We start from the raw sequence: 23,238 nt of genomic DNA, 5'->3' as shown, positions 1-23,238 counted from the left end.
GTACAAAGATTCTATATTCATTTTACCTTAACTTGGTCCAGATTTTCGTCCATTTTGTAGCTTATTTCACACAGTTCAGTAGCAGGAAAAGGCAGTATTACGGCTCTACATCTTTTCTACAGCACTTCTTCATGACTAGCACCATATTACAGTACTAATCCCCTGTTACAGCTCAGCCTTCATGATGGAGTGATGGCGATTTTAATCCGGTTAGAGTAAAAAGTATTTCTAGACCAAGTTAGAGTACAAAGACTATATTTAGACAAAGTTAGAGTAAAAAAAAGTACATCAAGTTGGATACCATGGGATGCTATGCCCGTGGGTATTGAGAGAGATAGAGAGAGAGAGAAGGAACTAAACAAAACACCTCTGCAACATCCCGGCTCCTACTGACCCTACGCACAGACAAAGGCGGTAAATGATGCGTGGTGTGGTTAGTGGAGGGGAGAGAAGAGGATGTGCGAGTCGAATAACGAATCCACACTCCATGCTGCACTGATGTCCTGTGTGTCGAGTACCTCCATCTTGCGACCTTTACCTGTGGGAGGAAGAGGGTGATTAATTTCCTCTCTCTCTCTTTCTCTCTCTCTCTATGCTTAAAACTCTTCTTAGAGACATAAGGAGGTACCACTTAATAAGCACCATAACATCTGTATGCTCTATGTAATTCTCAACCAGCTTCCGTGTGTGTGTGTGTGTGTGTGTGTGTGTGTGTGTGTGTGTGTGTGTGTGTGTGTGTGTGTGTGTGTGTGTGTGAGAGAGAGAGAGAGAGAGAGAGTGTGTGTGTGTGTGTGTGTGTGTGTGCCGCCTCACCCAGTTCCAGTTTAACAGTCCTGAAGGGTATGGAATGAGGGATACGCCCAACACGAGGAGGCCCATCGTGACACACCTCCAGGAAGTACCGACCACACTCCTTCAGCGCCCCCGTCACTATCTCGGCGTACCTGGAGAGGGGGCATTAAGATAGAGTTTGATTTATTGACTGATTTACTTATTTATTTATTTATTTATTTATCTATCTTGTAGGGTACATCATGTCAAGATTTATCAGATTTCATATACTCATATGGAAGTCTTGCCTTCTTTTCCATTAAAGATAGAGAACTGTTACTATTACTACTGTCTTACTATTACTACTACTACTACAACTACCGCTACTACTACTGCCACTACTACCGTAACCACTACTATCGTTACCACCACCGCTATCACCACCACCGCTATCACCACCACCACCACTACTACTACTTATACTACTGCCACTACTACTGCTGCTGTTGCTGCTACTGCTACCACACCACCACCACCACCACTACTACTACTACTACTACTACTGCTACCACCACTACCACCACCACCATCATCACCACCTCCACCACTAGTACAACTACTACCACCATTCCAACAACTACCACTACAACAAAATCCCCCATGTCACCTTGGCCTGTCAGGTGACGCGATGGCAGTGTAGGCTCCCCAGTCCACCACAGCGTCAAAGGTGCCCAGTGCTCCGGCCGGCACCTGCGTCACGTCACACACATACACCTGCAGCCGACCGTCCTCGCTCTGGAAATGCACCACACACGAGTCAACAACAATTTCCACAAGGTGGTTAGTGGTCCAAGCATCATCCACTCATGGGATGTAGTTCTGCATCCTTCTTCCATCACATTTTTCATTCTTTTGGTGTCTGCCATTCTCACTTCCTTTTCCTCCCGTCCTTCCTGTCAATTTTTATTATCATTCCTTCCACTTCACGTGGCTCTGCCCTGAGTGACAAGCCTAATGATTTCTTGTGACCCAGGAAACCATGTACAGTGCTGAGTGGTAACCATATAAACAAATAACGGGGTGATGTGAAGCCTACTATGGTGCATCTGTAACTAAATGGAGATGCAAATTGGGCGTCCATCCAGGAACCAAGCCTTCATATTCTTCCCAGCCTCTCTGTGGCGAGGTGCTGCCTGTCAGAAGGTAATATTGGTTCACTGCACGGGACGACCCTGTAGGAACAGTTGCTTTCTTGCAGTTGATGGGTCTGCTCAGCCATAGACCAGTATTATTTAACAACTTCCATTATAATTACTATAATCTGTATTTTAGGCTTAATTTTTGGCTGAAAGTGCACTCTTTCCATCAGGAATGCTGTTATGGTATAGAGTAACACTACTCACGAAGGAGTGTTATGGAATGAAGGCAGAGTCATAGTGCTGTCCCAATCCTGCCAAGGGGCTACGTAAAATAAGCTGGAAAAGGACGAAAATCTGGTCCAAGTTAGTGTTTAAAAAATAAAATTATCTCAACTTTCTTTACTTTATCCCAACCCAATCTATTCCATCTATATTTCAGATTTTTGAATGTGAACAAACATTAACCTAACCTAGTTTGTCTTTTAGGGGGCACAGAAGGCTTGGTAGCACTTCTTCACAAGCGATTTATTCTGTATTCTACACCTTAACATTTCTTTTTTGGTGGTAGGTGCGGGCGCTCACCATCCACTCACTCGATGTGGTGCTGCTCTCGGGTGACTGCTCTTTCCCCCCTTCCTTCCTTCCGTCCTCTTGTCTTTCTTTCCTTCATTCTTTCCTCTTCCTGAAGCCAACAGGTGACTCTACACTCCCTCTTCTGTCATTTTTAGTTCATTCTTTTCTCTTCCTTCTGCCTGTGGGTGACTCTACACTGAGTGGAACGCCAAATGGTTTCCTGTATACCAACAAAACATTTACTACGCTGGGTGGTAACCATTCAACCAAACTATGGCGCCTGGTTTAGTGGGTAATTAAGGCGCTCCAATCGGATTGAGCTTGTGCAAGTTTATATCCAAGGGATGGTTGGGGTTTACTGCTAACGTAATGGGACTCAGGGATGAGTGAGGCTGGTCACTCTAATCTTAAATGTCAAGATCAACTTGCTAAGCCCCGGGCTCCTACGCTCCTCATGGGGCGGCATAGGATTAGATGATGATGATGATGATGATGATGATGATGAACATTCCTTTTTGTGTTATTCATATAATCTCAATACTGGTAATCACTATAACAACACACAAGGAATAGAAATAAGGGAAATAAAAAAAAAAGATAATGAGAGAGAGAGAGAGAGAGAGAGAGAGAGGGGGGGGGATTTTAATGTCAAAAATGTCAATTAAAAAAAAAATTAAAACACACCACCGTTTTCCCCTCTCCTAAAAACCTACACCACTTTCACTCCAACTTGGCCTAAAATTGCCATTCCTCCATCTTGAATACTTAACAGCAATATGAGATTAAAACCGGAATATGATGCTAGTCACGAAGAAGTGGTATGGAAAGGATGTACACCCACTGCACCGTTTTCTTCCGCCAAATGGCTAAGTTAAATAAGCTGCAAAAAGACGAAAATCTGGGTCAAGTTAAGGTGAAAAGAGTATATGTCCACCCGCCTTGTAATTTGCCAAAGGGTTATGTGGAGAGGTGGTAGTGTGGAGAGGTGGGGGTGTGGAGAGGTGGAGGTGTGGAGAGGTGGTGATATGGAGAGGTGGTGGTGTGGACAGGTGGTGTGGAGAGGTGGTGGTGTGGAGAGGTGGAGGTGTGGCGAGGTGGTGTGGAGAGGTGGTGGTGTGGAGAGGTGGAGGTGTAGCGAGGTGGAAGTGTGGAGAGGTGGAGGTGTGGAGAGGTGGAGGTGTGGAGAGGTAGTGATATGGAGAGGTGGTGGTGTGGAGAGGTGGTGGTGTGGACAGGTGGTGGTGTGGAGAGTTGATGTGGAGAGCTGGTATGGAGAGCTGGAGGTGTGGGGAGGTGGTGTGGGGAGGTGGAGGTCTGTGGAGAGGTAAAAGAACTGATCCCCTGACAAAATACAAGGGTGATCCGGAAGTAGCACTCCACCAAAAACACCAGGTTGTATCTTTTGTGTTGCGGGAACGACTCAGTCTGCTGGTGTGGGCGTGAGTGTGGCAGCGGGAGAAGGAGAGATAACGCGGGGAGTACAATAATAACCCTAGGCAGTCCCCATAAGACACGAGGAATCCCCCAGTAGAGTGGAAAAGGAGCGCTATATATGGACAACCCTATGTGACACTCGACTCATTCCAGCATCCTTCCTAACAGCCCAATTCCACCTGCCTTGTAAAGTTTTCCAAAAGGTAGGTCCTGTGTGGAATGCTTGAGGTCCGGGTGCAGGTGGAAGAACAGCTCCACCGCCTTCACCGCTCCCTCCAGACCCACCACTGTGTTGCCTCGATCGTACAGCCTGTGGAAGGGTGGCAGGGTGAGGCAGGGGTTAGGCAAGCTGAGGTAAGGTATGGGTGTGACTGAGGAATAGATTAGTAATGGGCTAGGTAGGGTATTTTGTGGGTGAGAGAGGGATCAGGCAGGGTGAGGCAGGGTATTCTGTGGCTGAGGCAGGGAGCAGGTAGGGTAAGGGGCAGGAAATTCGTGTGAGTGAGGCAGGGTAAGGAACAGGGTATTTGTGTAGGTGGGGCAGGGTAAGGGACAGGGTATTTGTGTGGGTGGGGCAGGGTAAGGGACAGGGTATTTGTGTGGGTGAGGCAGGGTAAGGGACAGGGTATTTGTGTGGGTGAGGCAGGGTAAGGGACAGGGTATTTGTGTGGGTGGGGCAGGGTAAGGGACAGGGTATTTGTGTGGGTGGGGCAGGGTAAGGGACAGGGTATTTGTGTGGGTGGGGCAGGGTAAGGTACAGGGTATTTGTGTAGGTGGGGCAGGGTAAGGGACAGGGTATTTGTGTGAGTGAGGAGGGAGCAGGCAGGGTGAGGCAGGGTATTTGTGTGGGTGGGGAGGGAGTAGGCAGGGTGAGGCAGGGTATTTGTGTGGGTGAGGCAGGTAGCAGGCAAGGTGAGACAGGGTATTTGTGTGGGCGAGGCAGGGTAAGGGATACAGTATTCGTGTGCATGAGGCAGGGAGCAGGTAGGGTGAGGCAGGGCATTTGTGTGGGTGACGCAGGGAGCAGGCAGGGTAAGAGGCAGAGAATTCGTGTGGGTGAGGCACGGTAAAGGACAGGGTATTTGTGTGGGTGAGGCAGGGAGCAGGCAGGATGAGGCAGAGTATGGGACAGGGTATTTGTGTGGATGAGACAGGGTATTCGTGTGGGTGAGGCGGGGTAATAGACAGGGTACTCGTGTGGGTGAGGCAGGCTGAGGGACAGAGTATTTGTGTGGGTGAGGCAGGGAATATATATATGAGACAGGATGGGTAAGAGTGTGGGTGAGCCAAAGGGGTAAAGCAGAAGACCAGAGACTTAAAATAATAATAATAATAATAATAATAATAACAATAATAAAATAAAAACATCTGGACCTTTTTTCTTCCCTTGACTCACCCACATACTGTACAATCATCTGTTTCTTAATGTGACTTTCGAAACTATTAAGACCTCAGGAGAAAAATGTCTACGCTTTAAACACACTACCGCAATACACTAACACAGTTCCAAATCAAGACAGGCTGTATAACGCGACGATTTTTATCTTTCATCCATGGAAAATTACTAAAGTCTCTTCACCTTAACTTAGCCCATACTGTAATTTAATCCTTCTGTACCTACTTTTACGCAGTTCAGTAGCAGAAGAAAATATGGCTCTACAACTTTTTTTTTCTAGTGTTAATCCCGGACTATAACTAAGCATTCAAGGAGAAATGGCAATCTGAGACCAGGTTAAGGTGAATGGAGTACTGCAAGAAGGGTAAACGTAAGGTAAACTCACCATCTAAGCCAGGTCAGGAGCTACGTGAAATAAGCTAAAAACGACGAAAATCTGAGCCAAGTTATAGTAAAAGTGCTATGGTGGTGCTGGTCACGAGGTTGTGCTATGGAATGGATACATAGCCGTATTATTGCCTTTTTCTGCCAGAGCTACGCGATATTAGCTGCAAAAGGACGAAAATCTGGGCCATGTTAAGGTGAAAGGATTATAGGGTTAAAGTCCAAGGCAAGTATTCTCGTCTTTTAAAGAAGCTCCTAACACCTTTTCCTCCGCTATTTAGTTTGTTTATCACACTTTACTGTCCCATTCTGTGTTATACAAATTTTTCCAATACCGCCACACTCTGCAAAAATAACGCACATAAGGATAGTAACCACCCACATTCAAAAATAAATAGCTAAGGAAGAAGTATCAGGGAAACTCCATGCCCAACGAGAATATGGACCCAAGCTACAACAGGAAAATTTGAGCCAAGTTAAAAGGAAAGAACTATATAAGGTTACGTTCATGCCACACTCACCATTTAAGGTCCGCGCTCTTGCCACATAAGGGAACGAACACCCGGGCTGGTTCAGAGGGCAGCAGACGACCCACGTACTTCACAAGCTCCCTCGATGGACGTCCCTTTGTTACTTTCTCTGCCTGGGGATACAAAGCGCCAAACTAGAGCACCATGTCGATAAAGTAGAGCTGTGCACGACTTTGAGCAGTTGGAGTGAGAAGAGGGACACCACTCCTAAAATATCCAGTAGGGAGAGTTAAGTAGAGTTGTGCATATCGCTTAACGGTTGTAGTGGTCTGGCATTTTTTTTTTTTTTATAAATAACAGAACGGAGGAAGGAAAAACAAATGATAAAAAAAAAAATTATCCATACACCAGATTACTGGTGTCCTCTGTTCATAAAATATCTGTAACAGTTTGACTTGAACAGTTGTGAGTTGAAATTTGGAGGGAAACATCTCTGGGGAAGCGAGTTCCAGAGAGATGCAGTTCGGGGAATGAAAGAATTCTGATAGGCAGAAGTTCTGCAATATGGCTAAGTGACATTCCAGTCATGAGCGCTACCAGATGCCCATGTAGCACGAGGGAAGGCATGGAGAGGTGGCACCATGGACGCAACTTCATCTGAGCATTTGCCAAAAAAATATCTGTAAAATAATGCAAGGGAGGCAACATTCCTTCTTACTTGCAGGGGAGGTAGTTTATATGTAATGACAGGGTTGTTAATGATTCTAACAGCTTCGTTCTGAATTTTGTCTAGTTGTTTTAATGCAACCTCTCCCCAACCATTCCACAAGGGTGAGCAATATTCAAGCTGAAAGCGCACATGACTCTTATAAATTATAGCTAACTGCTCATCGGCGAAGAAGTTACGGACTCTGTACAATAATCCAAGTTTCTTTGAGGCGGTTTTAGCAAGTGATCTGACATGAGAGGTCCAGCTGAGGGCACTGTTAAGTGAGACGCCAAGAATTTCAATACTTCTGGAGATGGGAATATTAATAGCACTGAAGGTAATGTACGAATCTGGCAATATCTGTCTATTAGTAAACTGTATATATTTAGTTTTACTAGCATTAAAAGAGACAAGGTTATTTTGTCCCCATTCACTGATTGTAGATAGATCTTGATTTATGGAGATGGCTGTACTGAGTTGAGAGGTAGAGATATTAGACTTTGTAAATGGATGTCCGAGTGTGAATGAACTATGTAGTGTTGAGTCATCTGCATATGAGTGAATGGGATTGTGGGTGACAGATAAGAGATCATTAATATGAACCAGAAACAGGGTCGGTGCCAGAACTGATCCCTACGGCACGCCGGCGTTAATTGAGTGGAAATTGGAATATACATCATCTACTTTTACTCTTATTTTCCTGTCACTAAGATATGAAGAAATCAAAGGAACAAAAGACGTTAGTCCATAGCAAGAGAGTTTGGACAGTAGGGAACAGTGCCATACTCTGTCGAAAGCTTTAGAGATATCAAGAGCTACTGCATGAGTTTCTCCAAAAAGATCAATTAATTGATGGATGGTATGAGTTAAGAGATTGAGTATGTCAATGGTGGATCTTTCATGGCGAAAACCATATTGTTTATCACTAATTAAGTTGTTGGATTCAAGATGTTTAACAATGTGCTTATTAATTAAAGTTTCAAATACCTTACCAAGAGAAGATGTGACAGATATTGGTCTGTAATTGGAGGGGTCAGACGAACTTCCTTTCTTCGGAACTGGGTGGATATTGGCTTCTTTCCATGAATTTGGGAATAAAGAAGTACGTATGCATAGTCTGAATAATTTAGCTAGGATAGGCAAGTTCAGGGGAACACTTTTTCAAAACAATTGGCGGAATTCCATCTGGGCCCGGAGCTTTGTTGGTAGGTAAATTGTCTAGGATGGATTTTACGTATCTTGTCTGTATTTTAAGTAGGGCAATTTCGGGAGAATCAAGTTCCAGTACTGGAACATTCTGGCTGGTATCATCTATGGTAGAGTTTCTGGCAAAGCTACTGGCAAAGATATCCGCTTTCCCACGTGGGTCATCTGTAATGTTGCCATCTGAAGATTTTAGTGGGGGAATGGAAGATCACTTGTTAAAGTTATTATGGAAAGACTTAAGAGCTGACAAGAATATTCTATTGTCATTAGGGTTGTTAAGCAGTTTTGATGCTTGCTTTTGAAGAAAGTTTGATTTAGATATATTTAATTCAGCTTTTGCATGATCTCTAGCAATTTTAAATTGGGAGAGTGATTCAGATGTTCTTGATTTTAAGTAAGAGTTATATGCTAATGACTTTTGGGCTGCTCTGGCACAGTTGCCACCAAACCATTTTGGAGAGTTTGATCTTTTAGTGAACTGTTGACTTGGTATGAATAAATCCATACCAGCTAGTATTAAGTCGCAAATGTGGGACTGGGTAGAATTGGGATCACTAGAGAAGAAAGACTGCCATGGAACATCAGCAAAATAATTTCTAAATCCATCCCAGTCTGCCCTATCAAAGTGCAATCGGGTCACCCTGACAGGTTTAGAACGGGGAGGTGTGGAGGGTTAACTAATGAGGCTTTGATGAGATTGTGGTCAGAGGATCCAAGTGGTGACAGTACCTATCCTGTATTGATCTGGATTATTTGTCAAGAATAAATCCAAGAAATGGGCATTATGGTCAGGATTATCAGGTATTCTGGTTGGTTGCTTTACCAACTGGGTGAGATTAAACGATTCCGAAAACAGCTCGCATTCTAGACCAGCGTCGTCAGTCCGGGAAGAATGCAATAACCATTCAACATTGTGTATGTTAAAATCACCCAAAATGGTAATTTCGGTGCCAAGGGCAAGGTCAAGGTTACTCAACTGAGTGGATATGGAATCAAATACACTGGGTTCCGAAGAAGCATTGGGGGAACGATAAACTACACAGATATATTTGGTAATGTTTTGACAATTTAATTTATATAATAAGTAATCAAAACTGGATGAAGTGAAGTTTAAAATAGTGTCAACTGCATATTGGGATTTGGTATAACAACAGGTGCCGCCCTTGTTACGGAAGTTTGTAAGGAGATGGTAACAGGGAAAACAAAATGGAGATATATCGGTAGAGGGTGAGATTTGTGGTTCTGTGAGGAAAAGGGCCAAAGGGGATATGGACTGAAGGAAAAAATGAACTGAGTTTAAATTTGTGGTAAGGCCGCGGATGTTGGTAAAGAATAAGGCTGCACTGTCACTTCTTCGCTGATGAGCATTCCCAGAGATAGCAACAGTCGCTGCCGGCACAGTCGCTTGATGGCGACCGGGAGGACCCTGTGCCGCCAGCCCTACCCTGCCGGTGGTGGCAATCCGAGGTACCACCTCATTTGATAGTAAGATTGCAGCAGCCATTACTAAAGACAGTGAATAGGTGTGATATGTTATGCACATGTAGTGCGGTGTAGACAGTTATCGCAGGCAGGCAGAACTTGGGGTTGAGTTTGTGCCCATAAATAAACAAATAAATAAATAAGCAAATAAAGGTGGGAATGAGGTCTAAATGATGATGATGACGTTGATGATGATGAGGAGGAAGCTGATGATGATGAAGTTGTTGATGAAGCTGCTGATGATGAAGTTGATGATGAAATTGATGATGATGATGATGATAGCTGATACTGCTGCTGCTGATGATGAAGAAAATACACAAAGATGCAAATAAAAAATAAACAAATAAAGGCAAATAAATTAACACAAATAAACCACAAGGAAATACATACAAATAAAACAGAATACAGTAAATAAAAATGTCCCTCAAATCCCAAACTCCTGCCAACTCCCAATTTATCCCACACTAAACCACCCAATAACGACTCGTAACTTATAACCATCATTACCCTGGTCGTACTGCCTTGCCTTACATCTTACCCCAGTCGTCCTAATCCTGCATCTAGAGGAGGGTCGTCTATAGTCGTAATAGATCACAAACTCTACCATCACGACCACCAATCTACTCTCAATATCAATGTAGTCGTACCATCCTGCCATACATCTCAATCCAGTCGTACACATCCCACTTCCTGTGTAAATGAGGGTCTTCATGGGTCGTCTAACAAACTACCCCATCATAACGACCACCAATCTACCCTCAGCGTCTACCTAGTCGTACCATCCTGCTATAAATCTTGTTCCAGTCGTCCAGGTCCCACTCCTTCTTCTTCATCAGGTCGTCGTCCCACAACCCATGGTCGTGCCTGTGCGCCGCACCCCTGCTGTGGTCGCACTGGAGTACGTCGTCCTCGTCGCCACCGTGGCCGTGCTGGTGGTGGTGGTCGTGGTTGTGGGTAGCCATTGTCAACGCTGAAATGGCGGGATGTTTGAATTGTAAATTATTATTATTATTATTATTATTATTATTATCAATGAAATGGCGGAGGACAGGGCAACATGGAGGGGATTTGTTTGTGGTCACCCCTTCCAGGATTGAGGCGTCTGGCAATATAGATGGATATTTTCATCACTGTCATGAAACATCAATTATTATTATTATTATTATTATTATTATTATTATTATTTTTATTATTATGCTAGGTGTTTAAGGGGCGGCTTCCCGTTCCTAGAACGCCTAGAGTGTAGGTGGGTTCCCTTTCTAGACCGGAGCTTAGACACAATAAGAGAGGAACAGGCCATAAAAACACAGGGCAACAACCTTACACGTGTATTGACAAATTCTCTACTGTGGAACAGGAAGACTCGTACACAATATACTGATCAAAATTAAAACATAGGCTGGTAGGTGAGTTTGGAGTACCACGCAGGATACTAGATAGACAGGAGTCTTAATTCGGGTCTTGGCAATACGCAACTTTTACAGTCTCTGCACAAGAGGCTCTTTTCCACAAAGGAGGCAAAACAGGTTTTATGAATTCTGGGGGAATTTGTTCTGGCACTGACTCTGGTTCTGGTTTTTACGACAGTAATGAGAGTTGTGTCACTGTTTTCTGTTTCTGGACTTACACAGGATAGCTGGACACTGACACTGAGTTACAGTACAGTAGTAAGACTTACTGTTCGCCTCTCGTCTTGTACAAAATAGTTATGCACGGTTTCTGGTGTTTTCCTTATTTCACTGATTCACACTTTTCACTTAAATCACAGTATTGGCCTCTCGTTGTCAGTCTGTAAGAGCCATATATCACTGTCACTATTGGAGAATGTCCCTGATCGGGCGAGGGGGAAGGGGGAGGCCTCGGGACTCACAGTCGTCTGCCTGGGGTAGAAGAAGTCTCGTCAGGAGTCTCTTCGTCCCGCGGCCACGGGACCACTCTCAGGGGCGTCATCTCTCGTTGAGGATTTGGGCTGGGCATGGTGAAGGGTCCCTCACTGTCAGGGCTGGGGACTGGGTTCTGGCCCTTGGGACAAATAGGTCTTGGAAGCACTCCCTCTGGCACCTGGTGGAGGAAGGGCTTCGCCTTCGTCGGGGAGGGATGAGGTCTCGCCCTGGGGTCCCGGGACACTCTCAGAGGCCCATAGACTGCAGTCTCCTCGTGGCGGCGCCGTCAGGTTGGGGATACAGCGTCACTCCCAGCCAGAATCTGTCAGGTGGAGGTCCTCCTCAGGGGCCGACTGGTTGGAGAAGAGTCCCGGGGATAACACCTGGCCTCTCCACCAGTCCTTGGGGCAGAAGTCCTCCTCCTGGAGGTTGCCTCAGTCTGGGAGAACAGAGGGGAGGCTTGCACTCCTGCTGGTAGGCAGGGCTGACCGCAGGTCACCCTCGCGTCGTGGAGTCACAGGGGGTGAGGGTCTTTGGTTTCCCTCCCTGGTGTAGCTATGGGCTGTCGCTAGGTTCCCTTGGGCAACAGATGGAGGGCAGCCATGGGCCGTCCCTCTGCTGTCAATGCGGCTTTGGGCCATCACTCCCTGACAGGAACACAGACGAAGCGTGGCTATGGGCCGTCACTTGCCTGTCGGCGCGGAAGTGGGCCGTCACCAAAGCCCTGTATGGAGGGCAACGTGCAGGCGAGGAGCAGCTATGGGCCGTCTCCTGCCTATGGGCATGGCTATGGGCCGTTGCCTGTGTCATGCCCTCCGAGGCACCTGCAGAATGAGAGGGGGGGTACCTGTCTCTCCCCAGCGTGGCCATGGGCCATCGCTGGTTCTGCAGGGGGCGTGGGCAGCAGCTGGCAGAGCAGCTAAGAGCCATCTCCTTGTTGGCAGCCCGGTTATAGGCCATGGCCTTTTTTTGTGTGCAGCTTTTGGCTGTCACTGGGGCCTGGCTACAGGCCGTGGCCCTTTGGTTGGAGTGGCTATGGGCCATCTCCTTATTTGCAGAGCGGCTATGGGCCCTCTCTTTATTGCGCGGCTTTAGGCCGTTGCTGGAGTGCTGCCTGGAGCTGTAGGGTCAGCTCCACTCAATCCTGGCGAGGGCTAGCTTGCCCAAGAGGTAGTGCACTCAGACTGGGGTGGTCTCGTCGAGTGCCTTCCAGGGAATAGGGGCGCGCAGCCTGGGTGCACTTATGTCGGTATAGACTGGACATGCCACGCACTCTGTCTACCCCTCCAAAGTTTCCTGCTGGGGGTGTGGTGGCAACCTGGTTTGCCACGGCTGGTATTTCCATCATCATTATTATTATTATTATTACCGGATATTATTACAGTATTATGGATTTGCTTGTTATAGTGTAGAAATCTCATACTTTCTTCACTAACCTGACTTAAAATTGCCATATCGCTATACTGAATGCTGAGATGTAATGAGATTAATACCAGATTATACTATACTATGTTCACTTTAACCTGGCCTAAAACTGGCATCCACCATCTTGAATTCTGAGCTGTGCTAAATTGCCAATGGTCCATAACCTCATTCAGCTCGGTTGATCTTGAAATGTAGTCAGACTGGAGAGTAAATTTAACTAGTAACCAAGGAGACTCATTTCTACATTGTAACTAAGGTTCATCGAATTTTCTACAAGCACTACACAGTATTAAATTCATAGGAGAGGTGCAGTTTGGTCAAGTGGAAATAAACAGACTATAGTCCAGTGATTCCTATATTTCACAGCATGATTTGTGTTAGGGAGCCTTCACGTGGTGGCAGTGATATGACTGGGCGGTATCATTGCCCAGTTTTACTACTGTCCCTTTTATCCCTCCTTAACCCTGAGGAAGGTGGTGGACAGCATTAGGGCAACATAAACCCGGTGGACTGCATTAGGGCAACGTAAACCCGGTGGACTGCAGGAGTAGGGCAACATAAACCCGGTGGACTGCATTAGGGCAACATAAACCCGGTGGACTGCAGGAGTAGGGCAATGTAAACCCGGTGGACTGCATTAGGGCAACGTAAACCCGGTGGACTGCAGGAGTAGGGCAACGTAAACCCGGTGGACTGCAGGAGTAGGGCAATGTAAACCCGGTGGACTGCAGCAGGGCAATGTAAACCCGGTGGACTGCATTAGGGCAACGTAAACCCGGTGGACTGCAGGAGTAGGGCAACGTAAACCCGGTGGACTGCAGCAGGGCAATGTAAACCCGGTGGACTGCATTAGGGCAACGTAAACCCGGTGGACTGCAGGAGTAGGGCAATGTAAACCTGGTGGACTGCATTAGGGCAACATAAACCCGGTGGACTGCAGGAGTAGGGCAATGTAAACCTGGTGGACTGCATTAGGGCAATGTAAACCCAGTGGACTGCATTAGGGCAACATAAACCCGGTGGACTGCAGGAGTAGGGCAACATAAACCCAGTGGACTGCAGGAGTAGGGCAACATAAACCCAGTGGACTGCAGGAGTAGGGCAACATAAACCCAGTGGACTGCATTAGGGCAACATAAACCCAGTGGACTGCAGGAGTAGGGCAACATAAACCCAGTGGACTGCAGGAGTAGGGCAACATAAACCCGGCGGACTGCAGGAGTAGGGCAACATAAACCCGGTGGACTGCAGGAGTAGGGCAACGTAAACCCGGCGGACTCAGGCTTAAACTTACTCCTCTGCAGTCCACCATCCTGCTTTCGGGGGATAGGGAAGTAGTTGAGGGACGTTTGTATAACCAGCAGTGAAGCCGCCAGGTTATATCAATGCCACCACATGAAGGCTCCCTCACCACCGAAAAGCTGGTATGGGGTTATTTTCATCTCTGGGAACTATGTCACTTTTAAATAGACTTGGGGATGAGTCTCCTTGGTTACTAGCCAAATAATTCCTTCAATCTGACTACATGTGGCCATAAACTAAGCTGAATCGGGGTAGGGATTTTGGTCGTGAAAACAAAGCTGCAACGGTAAACAGAGATATAAACACTGAGCTCTATAATATGGAGAGGTTATCTCCGCAGCGAGCGTGTAACTTTGGCCGCCACATTGGAACACCTGCACTCGTCGCCTCCACCATGGTTATGCAGTAAACGATTTTTTTTTTTTTTTTTTTTTTTTTAGTAATGAATGGAAGAAGGAAAAACAAAGGAAAAAAATAAGTCCATGTGCCTAAAGGCATCCTGCATTCATAAAATATTTATAGCAACTGGATTTGAATGAACTGGATCAAGTGTTTGTGGGAAACAACTCCCAGGAAGTGAATTTCAGAGAGTAGTAGTTCTCGGGATGAATTTTGATAAGCAGAGGTTCTGCATTGCGGGGCAGAGAGTGTGAGTTCACGGGCGCTCCCTGCTGCCCGAGTATTTCGGGAGAAAATGTGAAAGGGAGGCACAACTGAAGCCTGTTCGTCAAAGCACTTACGGTAAAAATATCGATAAAATAATGCTAAAGAAGCAACAGCTCTACTTACTGATAATGGAGGAAGGTCCTGCGTAATGGCGGGATTATTGATTAATCTAATGGCTTTATTTTGAATTTTGTCCAACTGCCTCAATGCAACCGCTCCACATCCACTCCACAGTGGTGAACAGTATTCGATCTGAGAACGCATCTGACTTTTGTATACTGTGGTCATCTGCTCGTCAGTGAAGAACTCACGAACTCTGTATATAAGTCCCAATCTTTTGGAGGCATTTTTAGCAAGGGATTTAACATAAGCTGTCCAGCTTAGGTTGGGGTTTAGAGTAACACCTAGGATATCAATTGTAGTGGATATGGGAATACTGACATCATTTAAAATTATGTGAGAGTCTGAAGGATTCTTTCTGTTGGAGAAATTAAAGTATTTAGTTTTCTGAGCATTAATTGAGACCAGATTTGTTTGTCCCCATTGATTAATTTAAGAATGGTCTTGGTTCAGAGAAATTGCTGTTTATTTGGGAATTTATAATATCAAATTGTGTAAAGGAGGTACTAAATGTGAAAGAACTATGAAGGGTCGAGTCATCAGCATAAGAGTGTATTGGGTTGTGGGTGACAGATAGGAGGTCATTTATATGAATGAGAAAGAGGGATGGCGCCAAAACTGATCTCTGGGGTACGCTAGCATTTATGGAATGAATTAAACTGAGAATAAATTCCATCTACCATGACCCGTATTTTTCTATTATGACGGTAAGAAGACATTAGAGGAACCGGTGATGCAAGGACATAGTGTGACATCTTAGACAATAAGGCCCGGTGGCATACTCCGTCAAATGCATTTGATATATCAAGTGCTGTTGTGTGTGTTTCACCATGTTGGTCGATTGTTTTGTTAATCTGATGGGTAAGAAGGCAAAGAATGTCTACAGTTGAACGTTCTTGTCTAAATCCATACTGCCGATCATTGATTTAATTTATTGATTTCTAGATGCATGACTATGTTAATTAGTGTCTCAAAAACTTAACCGAGAATGGAAGTTATTGCAATTGGTCTACAGTTTGATGGATCAGAAGTTGCCACCTTTTTAGGACACAGGATGGATAATTGTTTCTTTCCAAGAGGCTGGAAAAGTTGAGGTACGGATGCATAAGCGGAAAAATTTTGCCAATACAGGAACCAACACTGAGGAGCAATTTTTAAGTACTATTGAATTTCATCTGGACCACTAGCTTTGTCTGCCGAGAGATTCTGTATTACAGCTTGTATGTATCTGGTGTGAATCATGAAAGGAGGTATCTGAGAGGAATCAAAATCAGGTACAGGAATACTGTGATTTTCTGTATTTGGGGTTGAGTATGTTGAAAAAATGTCAACAAGAAGTTTGGCTTTTCCACGTGGGTCACTTACCAAATTTCCATTGGGGGACTATAAAGGTGGAATGGAAGAGGTGTTAGTGAAGTTAGTTTTGAATGAATTAAGGGTTGACCAAAATATCTTGTTATCATTTGGGTTGTTTAGTAGTTTGTTATAGCCTGTCTATGTAGAAAGTTTGATTTAGAAAGATTGATAATAGTTTTGGCATGGTTTCTGATATTTCTATAATAGTTAAAGGCTTCGTTGGTTTTGGTCCCTGTATAAGTGTTATAGGCTATTGTTTGTTCTGTTACTCTAGCACAATTGTGATCAAACCATTTAGGAGAATTACATCTTTTTCTGTAACTATGATGGGGAATGTTTTCATGCCGACTTTAATGAAATCCTGTATGTGGCCCAATGTGGAATTTGCATCTTGGGAGAAATAGGAGGTCCAAGGAACATCATGAAAAAATTATGGAGTCCCTCCCATTCTGCCCTGTCATAGTGCCATTTAGTCACCATGATAAGTACAGAGCAGGAGGGTGTGGTTGGTGTTAAACTGGTAGCTTGAATCAGACAATGATCCGAGGAGGGACTTCACTTCGACATTATCTGAATTGGTTGTTAGAAACAAGTCCAATAAGTGGGAATTTTGATCGGGGTTGTCTGGTACACGGGTGGGTTGACTGACTAACTGGGTGAGATTAAATGAGTCTGCAAATAGCTCACATTCAAGACCAGAGTCATCAGTTCTGGCTGAATAAGTGAGCCATTCAACATTATGGTCATTAAAATCACCCATAATAGTAATTTCTGATGCAGTATTAATGTTGAGGACACTTAGTTGTGAAGACCGAGTCAAATAAACTCGGCTCTGGAGGGGCATTAGGGGAACGATAAACACAACAGAAATACTTAATTTTACCAAAAGAATTTAATTTGTATATGGAATAGTCGAAATAAGGACAATTAAATTTAGTAATCTCCTCCAGGGCAATTTCTGATTTAGCAAGGCAACATACACCTCCTTTGGGTCTGAAATTTTGAATCAAGATATAACCAGGAAATTAAATCTAGCTAAATCAGAGGTGGAGCTTACTTGTGTCTCTGTCAGAAATAGCAGATCAGGGGATTCAAACTGGAGGAAATTTTGAACAGAGTTGATGTTGGAGTGAAGTCCCCTAATATTGCAAAAGAAAATTTTACTGCACTGACGAGCAGATTTAGTGCGCCGCAACACTGGAGGTGGCACAGTCGCTTGATGACGACCGGGAGGGCGCTGTGCAAATGCCAGTGGTGGTCACCCGAGAAACCACCGCACTAATTCCCAGTATAGCAGCAGCCATGGTTCTTTTTAAGGAGGGGAGAACAGGGATGTGTTGTGAAATGTGTATGATATGTAATGACAAGATTGGTGTTTTATGGAGAGAGGATAGCTGGTTTAAGGCAATGTGATATAATGTGGATGTGTGCGTGTTGTGTAAAGAGGGCAGCCCGATGCCCTTTGATGTTTGAGGCAGAAAGATGTGTAACCAGCTACCAAGGCCTAGGACAGAAAATGGAATCCAGGCTATTCCCTGAGTCTCCCGTTACCTTGGCGGTAGTACTTCCCTAGGCAGGGCTGCCCACCCCTTCTACTCTACTCTACAACTGTTCTTATCTTGCTGTTTCTGTTTCGCTGTTGCTTACATAGGCTAAGCAGTGGGCCATGGCACTATATTTTCCGAATTCATCGGCTGATTTCAAAAGGCGTGGGCGTAGTGCATAAATATCAGCGCCGCCCTGAGACCCTGGCAGCGGTTACACAACCTATGCAGTGCTACCCATGAAAGCCTCTCTATACTATAGAGCTCAGTGGGTATGAAGACGTAGGTTTGGTTTGCTGGTCAAGCCTGTTTCTTGTTTCTGGCTACAAACGATTCATGCAATCGCTTCAGTTAACTTCTCTACGGGCTTACAAATATTCAATAGGTGGGTAGACTGACTGACCGATAGACACAGATAGATATACTTTTTTTTTTTCTAAATCCCCGAGTTAGACCTCATCAGATCACATAGCCCTGCTAGGGTTACAGGAAAGCGCTACCCCTCCCAGCACGGCAGCCACTGGGTGGGGCGCGAACTCGCAACCTCACGATTACGAGCCCGACACCCTACCACCGAGCTACCGCGCTCCTTGATAGATAGATACTTTACAAGAAATTCAGTCAGATTAAAATACCCGCCGCCGCCGGACCGCCCACCCCACCACCCCCCACCGAGCCGCTACCACACCACCACCCCAGGAGGACACAACAGTGGGGCTAGTGACCCAGTACAAGAGGGTCACCGGGACACTACTGTCCTGAGTCCCTTTTCCCCGCAACTACCCCAGGCAGAAAGAGGCAACGACCTTGCGAGCAGGACAGCCGTCACCAGAATCGGGGTGGGACTGAACAAGATTCAGTCCCAGGTAACACCGTGTCGACGGCCACTGTACGTGACGGGGAAGGAGCGGCCACTGTACGCCCTTCAGTTGCTTCCCAAAGGGCAGGCACGTTCACGGCTACGGCCGAAGTACACACCAGGGTAAGCAGACCTCGGCTATGGCCTCAGTGTGTACTGGAGAGGGCACGGCCTCTGTGCACCCCTCTCCTGCTTTTCTCTCCTACAAGAGCAACACTGCATCGACGGCCACTGTACGTGATGGGGAAGGAGCGGCCACTGTACACCCTTCAGTTGCTTCTCTAAGGGAAGACAAGCTACCGGCTACGGCCAAAGTACGTACCAGGGTAGACAGGCCCTCAGCTACGGCCTTAGTATGTACTGGAGAGGGCGCGGCCTCTGTGCACCTCTCTCCTGCTTTTCCCTCCTACGGGAGCAACACCGCGTCAATGGCCACTGTACGTGACGGGGAAGGAGGGGCCACTGTACGCCCTTCAGTTGCTTCTCATAGGGCGGGTAAGCTCACGGCTATGGCCGCAGTACATACCACGGTAAGCAGACCCAAGCCTACGACCTCAGTACGTACTGGAGAGGGCATGGACTCCGTGTACCCTTCTCCTGCCTTTTCCTTCTGAGGGAGCAGCACCGCCAGCACGGCCATCGTACATGCGGGGGAAGGAGCGGCCACTGTACGCCCTTCAGCTGTGTGCCCTAGGAGTCACGGAACCGAGTTCACGGCCACTGTACGTGACGGGGAAGGAGAGGCCAATGTACGCCCTTCATTCGTGGCTCTGAGAGCACTCCCGATGCAGGAAGTCCCTTGCGCGGCTGACCCCTTCCCTCTCGGCTGCATGGGACGCCCTTTGTCACCATCCAGGAGTGTTGCCCCGGAGGTGTTGCCAGAGTGGTGGCAAGGCCCGATCCAGGCCCTACCTCCTACCCCTGGGAGATCCCTGTTCCTGCCGGACACCCGACGGAGACGGTGCCACAGCTCACCTCTGTCGGCGCCTCCCCCTACAGGCGACCGCAGTTCTGGGACCCCCAGGCCCGACCAGCAACCTCCAGGTGAGGGCAACCCAGGCTCACTCTCCCCACAGAGCCAGAGGCGACAGGCCCGCCTCCTACAGCTGTTTGGCCCCAGTCCCGAGGGCCACCTCTCAGGTCGAGGCCCCCAGACCGGAGGGCCTCCCTGCACCCCACCAACAAGGCTCCAGTACGAGGGCCTCCCTTTACTCCATCGACGACCAGGACCCGGGCAGTGACTCCCTGTGGGCAGTGTATTGCCCTCTACAGGAAGGCTCCCCCTAGGGCCTTCCCCGCACGCCCGTATACCAGAGTGATTTGTACCCAGGACACACGGGTAAATAGTGACGCCCCTTGTACCGCGAACAATCAAGACGGGAAAATAACAGTGAACAGTGACAAAGTGAGGGCCAGCATAATACAAGTGAAAGTTACCACTAACCTATTAAAGCCCGATACCCGGTAGAATAAAAAATAGCCTGAGTCCCAAATAAGAGAACTTACAGTAATTGTGAACCGAGACTAGGGTGCGCGGAAGAATCAAAAGCTTGTGTATAAGTGCCGTCGCGACTAAGTGACTACATCAAGTGTCACGATCCGCACCCTGTCTAGTTATAGTAGTATTCACCCCACTGACTCTTGGCCTTGTTCATTCCCAGTGCATCGGACTAAATATATATAATAGGAATTCTACCTAAAGACGAAATAAGGGTATCGCAATATTATAACTAATAACATAAGTGTACATGTATAATACTGTGTCTCAAGTGTAACTGTGAATCTTGGTGTTAAAGGCTAACTCTGTGTCCCTGTCTCCTGTATATCCAATACCAATCTGTGTTATATTGTAACGGTGTAGAAATTAAGGCAATAGATGTGTTAAGGTATACTGCCTGTTTTTTTTGTCCTGTTCCTTTTTGGGTGCTTTCTTCCGGTCCGGAAAGAGGACCCCGCTCAGTCGCTGGTGTTCTTAGGACGAGAAGTCGACCTAAAAACACCCAGCATAACACAGATCAAAAAGAATTGGAAAGAGAGAGAGAGAGAGAGAGAGAGAGAGGTCAATGCTAAAGTACATATAAAGTAGTTTACCATTCACTGGTCTGAGAGAAAATGGCATTAAAAAGAAACTAAGCATGACTGACAAAATATTCAATAATCAATAAATCCCGCATTCCTATATATGAATGTAAGTTTCTTCAAAATGCACTGTCCTTTCACAACTTCCACACTGTCAATGAGAAAAATATGAATGAAAAGTGACAATATACCGCTGTTAGATGAGTTTTAACGAGGCAAATCAAATAAAAAAGGCTACCTGCGTGTCATCAAACCACTCGTAACTTAACACATATTCTTTAGCATATAATACTCACATATACAAGGTTCAGCGCAGGAATTACCGAGTTATGACGTAGCCCCCTCCCGCGGCGACTGTCGGTTGCGCACTGAATTGAAGCTGACTGGGAACGATGACGGAAATTCCGTCCTTATAATGACAAACCTGGCAACCTTGCACGGAATGCTTTCATAATATCCTGCCTTTTGTGAAAGTTGCCGTACATTAAGACCCCTCACATTCCATCTTATCGCTTGTAACTCTGCTTTCTTAAATTATATGTAAAGTTGACATTACTATCACAACCCTGCTGAATGCCGATGAAGAAAGAAAAGCAACACATGACGGATCAGAACTGTGTTGCACTGCGTATTTACCTGTTGCACTGAGTGAGTGGGTTATGGTCCCCAGTGTAGTACTGCCTATTTTCACTGCCTCTATCACCCTTGTTTGCCCTCCTCCCTTCCCATTTCTCCCATGTTTCCTCTCATTTTTTTTTTTTTTTTTACTTTTTCTTTTTCAGGTGCTTTACACTGCGTGAGAAGCCAAATGATTTCCTGCAAGCCATGAAACCATTTACAACGCTGGGTGGTAATCATATAACCATATACGTATTCCCTATTTCTCAATAAGTGGGTTGGTGGAGGTTTTGTGTCCCCTTCCCCCCGTAAAACAACTAATTCGAATTCAAATGGCCACCTCTTACGGGATTATGGCGGCTGGCTGTTGACAGATACAGTAGATACTATTTACCCAGTTAAAATATTTAGAGATTCGGTGAAAGTTAAAATATCCTTTGCTGAAGTATAATAAACGAAATACTTTACTGATATGCCAAGATTAGAACTGTTTATATTTCTTTGTAATACTTAACGACGCTCCGTGCAGTTTAATGCACTAAGAAATCCATGCACAAATCATCCCTGTAATTCGCCTTTGACTATATATAGTCTGCTCCAAGGCCAACAGTTCGTATGGTTTGCCCTATTACTCCATGAATCAATCAAAGCACAGGTAGTCAACGTAACGTCCAAAGATGTTAGCCATACAGGTAGGGCTTGTAAAACGCTGCTTTATTGGACGTTCATCACAAAATAACGTGGCCTGCGCCATCGCTCCCCTCGGAGGCCTCTCGCGTTGCAACCCTCGTCATAAATCTTGTCCACCTCCCCTCACCTCGGGAGGCAGCCCATACACAGACCCCTAGCCTGAGATGAGGTACGACTGAAAGGAAATTCATCTACTTTAACCTTACTTTTACACCAATGCAAAGAATATAACGCTGTTTTCTCACGATCAGCTGTTACACAGATGCGCCACAGACTAACATGATGTACTTACAGACTGTGGCACCTCTCAATCCCTGGTTAATCCCCAGAAAATCATGGAGACCCCAACACACTTCTTTATTAGGCGGGTCGTCACCTATGGCCGCGGCAGCCGCTGCCTAGCCCGTATAAAACAAGAAATCGCACATATAAACTTAATACATGCAAAGGTTCTCCTATTTTCCCTTAGCTGAAGCACAAATTTCTTATCTAATAAATGCAAACCATAGCAAGCACTACAAACTAAATACCATGTCACAAAAAATAAGAGAGAGAGAGAGAGAGAGAGAGAGAGAGAGAGAGATTTATATTCATGTGATGTACCGTGTAACCGTAACAACCAAAACAAGTATCGGTGCTCTTATTGTACGCGCACGCATAGATATAAATATACCTAGATGCCGCATCGCCCATTCTTCAGCACAGCGCCGATGTGTCTGCATGGCCGCCATCTTAGAACGGTCCAGCGTGTAATAGTGACGCTTGTTTTAGAGTGAATTCAGACAATGAAAATGAGTGTAACTTTGCCATTTGTTGTCCGATTTTATTAAACTTAGGTTTAAAGAAGACAAAAATAAAGATTGTACATAATCGGATGTTCATAATAAAGTATATATTATAGCCCTATAGATCTAAGCCTCTGCAGGGCTATTATTTCTGTCATAAAAGAATAACTGAAGAATTATGTTCTGCATTTGACCATGTATATATTCAAAGTTTTCCTATCTTTAAAACTTAAAACCATTAGGACCTAGCTGGTTGCTGATAAAAACTGATTTCCACACATGTTGAGCGTACCTTATATCATTTAGGTATGCTCACAAGTATACAAGAAACTGGCTTGTCATTCGGT

At 45.7% G+C, this 23,238-nt stretch overlaps 1 protein-coding gene across 1 annotated transcript; it reads right to left on the bottom strand.

Annotated features, from left to right (window-relative positions):
* Positions 1-377: 377 nt before the first annotated feature.
* Positions 378-21,123, bottom strand: LOC145391190 (thiopurine S-methyltransferase-like). Its single transcript, XM_080265871.1, has 7 exons — positions 21,095-21,123; positions 10,344-10,534; positions 6,219-6,340; positions 4,101-4,227; positions 1,439-1,566; positions 814-944; positions 378-538 (listed from the first exon to the last, which is right to left on the bottom strand). Exons 2-7 carry the CDS (start codon positions 10,524-10,526, stop codon positions 435-437), a joined length of 795 nt encoding a protein of 264 aa, XP_080121997.1. The 5' UTR covers positions 10,527-10,534; positions 21,095-21,123; the 3' UTR covers positions 378-434.
* Between the last annotated feature and the right edge of the window lie 2,115 nt (positions 21,124-23,238).

Source organism: Coenobita brevimanus, chromosome 17 (assembly GCF_032717465.1).
Source record: "Coenobita brevimanus isolate Jiangsu-jjx chromosome 17, ASM3271746v2, whole genome shotgun sequence".
Taxonomy (NCBI): domain Eukaryota; kingdom Metazoa; phylum Arthropoda; class Malacostraca; order Decapoda; family Coenobitidae; genus Coenobita; species Coenobita brevimanus.
The sequence above is the reverse complement of the archived record's forward strand: the minus strand, read 5'-3'. Positions and strand labels throughout refer to the sequence as shown.